General features: G+C 42.6%; 1 protein-coding gene across 1 annotated transcript in view; it reads right to left on the bottom strand.

The window, feature by feature from the left end:
- Nucleotides 1-1,008, bottom strand: part of mta1 (metastasis associated 1) — a 40,004-nt gene extending 38,996 nt beyond the window's left edge. Inside the window, exon 1 of the mRNA XM_057859683.1 lies at nucleotides 747-1,008. Coding sequence (XP_057715666.1) covers nucleotides 747-774 — 28 coding nt within the window. The 5' untranslated portion in view covers nucleotides 775-1,008. The remainder of the gene's footprint in view (nucleotides 1-746) is intronic.
- Between the last annotated feature and the right edge of the window lie 4,992 nt (nucleotides 1,009-6,000).

Raw genomic sequence — 6,000 nt, forward strand, 5'->3', positions numbered from 1 at the left:
AAATTTACTCAACACTCAACCTGCAAAGCAAATGTCATGTCATTTTTCTGAGCCTGATACGGGAGGGAAGACGTCTTCCCGGCAATATTCGACCACAAGTCATAACAACACCTGTGCAGAAGGAAATGCCGGGAGGATGAAACAGAGGTGGTAAGTTTGAAAGTTGGCACACCACTTGTTTTGTCAAAAGCAATTGTCATGTCTAAAGTTCTCAACTGTCCAGCTACTATTTTATGTGTCACTGTATAGCCACCCTCCTCATCCTTTGCATTTGTTTGAACGTGCAGGAGTGCCTAATGTTTTGTCTCACGTGCTCAACATTCGTTTTGTCACTAAAAAATGTTTTAAAAGATATTTTAGCCATAGCATTAGCTAAAACTACTTCTTTTAACGCTAGTTTGACGCTGATTGGCGCGTTTTAACCTAAGGCGAAAGTGGTTTATGATAACTTTATAAGACGTTCTAGTGGAAATGTGACACTCCAAGGAAGAGGTAGTTGGCGGTCATTAGAAGTTAAGACAAAAACACGAGTCCTCATTGCCACCCGCAAGCGTCATCGTGAGGGAGGCTCTAACAGCACAACCAGGGAGTAAAAAAAAAAGACCAAAAGGAGGAGGAGGAGGGGAAGGAGGAAAAAGACAAATGCATCAACACACATTTTACCATGGCGGGTCCAACCGTGACTGAGTGAGTCAAACCTCCCCGTTCTCACCAGCCCCCCCCACCCCCTACACACTTTGTCTTACCTCCGACCCGGTACATGTTGGCCGCCATGGCTGCCCCGCCGGTGCCGAGAAGAAGGAAGCCTCCTCTCTCCGGGTCGTGAGGGTGGGTCGGCTCGCCGTCTCGCTGCTTCCCCGCTTCCTCGGCTGTCGGTTGGCCGTGTTGCTAGCTGTGCTGCCGCCGCTGTGTGTTGGAAAATGGTGGCCGGATCAATACGAAACAGACCAGCCTTGGAGACCTTAAAGAGACAGTACACCCGAGCCCAGCAGAGTCGAGTCGAGCAGAGCTTCGAAGGGCAGGTAGCCACTTTTGGCCCCTACAAAAAAAGAAAAAAACATGTCGTTAAGTGGTAGTTTACGCCTTTCTAGGGCAAGTGACTAATTTTGGCAATTTAAAAACTTAGCCTCATGAAGACTGGTGTACATATTAGGAGTGGGAACCTCTTGGTACCATAAGCAGATTTTAAGGGTGGGCAGGGGGGCAAGGCCCTCCCCGGTGGCCGAAAAGTGTCACTGCATGTAATTGACTTTCCCGTATATGATTTTAAAATGAAAAAAAGTCCGGTAGAATAGTGTCTATAAAAGTTGTTATAAAGCAATAAAACAAACAACAAAAATGCATGAAATGAACAAAAAAATATATATATATATATAATGGGTCAAAATTAATTTTTGAATAGATCATGTGGCTATAGACCCTACTCACATGACGTCACAACCACGCCTCCGCGCCAAATTGTCCGTCAACTCGTCGTGTTGACGCATTACCGCTACGTACATTCCTCCTATTATGGCGTGTTTTTCTGCTCTTTAACATTAATAATCAAAATGGTGAAGGCGTGTGTGGCGGTTGGTTGCAATAACAGAAGATAGACGGAGAGACTTGAAGTTCTACCGTATTACGAGAGACCTGGAGAGGAGAGCGAGATGGACTGCTGCAATTTGACGAGAAAACTGGGCTCCAAACGATTACCACAGATTATGTAGTAGTCATTTTATATCTGGTAAGATGCATTTAATATATATTTAGAGGGTTTTGGGCTGACAACCACAATTAAGATCATTGCAAGGCTAATCGCCGACAACATACAGTTTCAAATTCAAGATGCTTATTTCTTCCACCATCATTACATTTTGAATAATATTTAGCTGGAACCAAGTGAAAGAAGCTGGCCTCGTCTACGGATCATCAGTTAAACAGGTGTGTCCAAACCTTTTGCAAAGGGGGCCAGATTTGGGTGGTAAAAATGCGGGGGGGCTACCTTGGCTGATTTACATAGAACAATATATTTAAACAAATTTTAGCAAGCCCTTCTGTGTGTCACATTTGCTTTTTTTTTTTTTTATTCAGAATTTCAACAGTCTCGTCTTTGTGGCGTTCTCTTTCGATACTCGGGCTCTTGCGAAATACTGCTGCTGTGAAATTAAACTAGCTTCAAGATGCTCTAATTTCTCGCTGCGTATCTTCCCTGTAATGTTGTCGTACATGTCAGCGTGTCTTGTTCGGTAATATCATTATCGCGTCACATCGTACTCTTTGAAAACAGCGACTGTCTCTTTGCAAATGAGGCAGACACAGTTGTTGCGTGTTTTATTGAAGAAATAGTCCAATATCCACCTATCCTTGAAGCGTTGGCCATCGCAGTCAACTTTTTTTTTATTGATTGTCGCCATTTTAGAAAATTGGAAGTAAAGGGTCACACGGGTTAATGTTGCTTAGAGTGCTGCTCTTAAAGTTTTTCAAACTTTCGTGAGAATAGGCTGAGTTTCTGTGGACAAGATAGTTGTAGATATCAGGATAGCAGATGTCAGGCCGAGAGGGCGAAGACAGCGGGTCGAAAAATATCGATTTAGGCATCAAATATGGATCTGGCGAATGGATAGACTGAAGCTTTTCCGCATAACGCCTTTTATGCAACGCATCCAATGAGTTTACAGCGTCTGAAAGCACCGGGGCTTCCATGAATTGCACTATAAATTGCACGACAAATTGAAACCATTGAGAATACGGATAAACAAAGACGGACAATATGGCGGCCGAATACAGCGACACGTCATTCTGTGACGTTGGTGAGTAGGGTCTATAGACCCCAGTCACCAACGTCACACAATCACGTGATCGCTGTATTGTGCCACCATATTGTCCGTCATTGTGTGTCCATATTGTCAATGATCGTAGTTTCTAAAGGTGGATTCACTTGCAAATTATGAAAGCCCCGGTGCTTTCAGACGCTGTAAACTCATTGGATGAGTTGCATAAAAGCCGTTATTTGGAAAAGTTTCGGTTGATCCAGTCGCCAGATCCAAATTTGATGCCCAAACCGATGTTTCCTCCCGTCCGGTCCCGTCCCGTGCGTCAGAGCTCGTCCTGAGACCACAAAATTTCCAATCATACTCCAGTTTATGTCACGATGAGGAGTCGGGTACCCAAAATCGGCACTGGCCCGACTATAAGCCGACATTTGGTCAGCTGAGCGTCACCGTTGTCACGATTGTAAAATGAAACTTGATCGACAACGGGCTGGTGTGTGTCGAAAAATAGCTGCCCCGCGTGACATGTCCCCCCTGAGGGGAGCGCTTATTTATAACGCTTTATTGACGTGAAAACATCAAATGTTTTCATGGATGCATTACAGTAATGGATTTACGACTAAGATCAGTTTTAAATAATTAAATTACACAAAATATTAGTACTGTATTTTAGTAACAAATCGTGGACTAGGCCACATAACCATCTTAGAACAGAAATGTATTAGTCTACAGGTTTTCACAACCATATCCCAATGACAATCGCACAGGTATGACATTTATAGTTCAAGCAGAGTAAAATAATACATATTGATAGTACAAGAAAGTCGTTTCCGTGTGGGCGCTCCCGTCAGGGGGGACATTTCGCCTGTTGTCGCGCTCACCATCTTGCTGCGCGACCGTGGGAACGAGCTTCGTAGTCTCAGTCTGATGATGTCTGCGATCGTGTTGGCATCATATTGATGTTTTCGCCGCTACACAAACGCATCATGGACCGAGATAAACAAACCGTGCTGCTTTAGAGATTTGCCCTTTTAATAATGGGCACACAGCAACTACTAAAATGACCGTTTATCTTCTCTGTTACTGCAACCAACCGCCACACATGCCTTCACCATTGTGCTTAATCAATGTTAACGATTGTCAGAAAGGTTTTTGGGTTCGTTTACTAGGCGGTGATTCCTTAGACAAGCAGAAAAACACGCAGTAATAGGAGGAATGTACGTAGCGGTAATATGTAAACACGATGAGCTGACGGACAATATGGCGCCACCAGTCAGGGGGGCGGAGTTGTGACGTCACATGATTGGGGTCTATTGTAATGATATGAACAAATCGTATCTGCATGTTCAATTTGTAATGTCTGCTCATCACAGCACATGGAAGTCAGAGATACGCAGCGAGCTCGAGACAGCTGATAAAAAGCCCGCCAGTGGACAGTTAATGTTGATAATGCCTCTTTTCTGTTCTGTAACTAAAGATCTGTCGGTAAAAAACGTCAACCCTTTCAGTAAGTTGTTTTATTCAAGAAACCCACAAATACAAAGTAACACAACTAGCACCTTAGACTTAGACAGTCATTTGCTTTGCTAAGCTAAAACCACCTGAGGAACGAACAGGCAAGATGGATATAACTAATTAAGCTTTCAAAAGCGACAACTACTGAGCAAGAACCAATGATTAAAAATGTGTACCATGAAAAGCCAGAGAGCCCCTCCAAAATGTTGAGCAGAGTTTCAATTTGCCCCACTGAAGACGCTAATTGTACAACAAATTTTGCACCCTTATATTATTTTGCTCCCAAAGCTGTTGTGGCGGTGAACAAGCCCTCTTTTACATTCAATTGGATTCTCAATCTTATCCGCAGTTGCTAAATAAACAAGTAACATTGTAAACATACATGTTCCACATGAATATGGCGCTTAACTACACGGCGAAGACGTGAACAGTGAGAGAGCGGCATGCAGTTGTTGTGTGCAGCTAACATGGTAGAATGTGTCTGAGGAGAACTTTTCTACATGTCCGTCCATGATCAAACGTAAGTAAATATTCCTTTATTTAAAGAAAATTTAGTAGGGGTCACTTTTGTAACCGCTGTTTTCATTGCCATTTTTAACACAAAGTTGCAATTTCTGATGGGGTGCAAAATTGGACAGAACACCTGTTAACACCGCGGGCGAACCATATTCAATGGATGACAATCTTGGGGAAAAGTATAGCTGTCCTAAGCAGCCTGATTTAGAATTCCCCTCAAAAATAATGGGAAATAAAAAATGCTCATTTTCAACTTATTATGATAATTATTCTTGGTAGTTAATTTTATTGCTGTAACTGTGTTTTGGGTTGATCAACATGTTGTGCCCCCCCTGCCCCAAAAGTCAAACTCCGCCTATGCTTGGTACCTCACGATATGGTACGATTTGCGATACAAAGCTCACGATAGCGATGATCTGACAATATGGCGATACAACGATTTTCGATACATTTGTAGAATATCCTAGAATGATTTTCTGACCAACAACTAATAAACAGAAAAACAAGCTTCTGCTGTGAATTGGAATGAGTTTATCACTAGTAGACGTCCAATCCATTTGAAATGGGAGGGTGGCAGCGAGTGAACATTTGTTCATTAGCTGCCATCCCTCCCACTTCAAACGGACTGAACGTCTATGGCCGTCAGTGGCAGCCAATGCCAGGTAATGAGGTAATTTTGGGCCATTTAAGGTCATTTACCTGTTGAGCTTCAGTTATTTCCTGTTGATTTTGGAGTATTTTATGGGTCACTTCCTGTTGATTATGAGTTACAGAACAGGAAGTGACCTGGGAATCACCCAAATGAATAGGCAGTGACTCAAACCCAACAGGAAATGACCTATAAATGCCCTAAAATGAACCTCAAGTGACCTGTAAATGCCCTGAAAACCCCCAGTCTAAAAGGACTGGGCCTCGTGCACCGTCAATTTAGCCTTAGAGTTAACTGAGACACTATTATGGTGAAAGATTTTGCTAGCAACTTGTTGGTTCCTTTATATTTTTTTTAGACACTTACACCTTTTTAAAACGATATCTCGATTCTTGGCAGGATATTGATAATCTTTTGGGATACAAAGAATCACGATATATCACCATTTCAATATTTTGTCACACCCCTAGTACATCTACAGGGACTTCTCATTTTGTGTCATGTATATTATCATTTGGTTTAACACGGGTGTGGCTTTCTTGACCCGAAATTGAATGTCCACATATG

This window comes from Corythoichthys intestinalis, chromosome 15, assembly GCF_030265065.1.
Source record: "Corythoichthys intestinalis isolate RoL2023-P3 chromosome 15, ASM3026506v1, whole genome shotgun sequence".
Taxonomy (NCBI): domain Eukaryota; kingdom Metazoa; phylum Chordata; class Actinopteri; order Syngnathiformes; family Syngnathidae; genus Corythoichthys; species Corythoichthys intestinalis.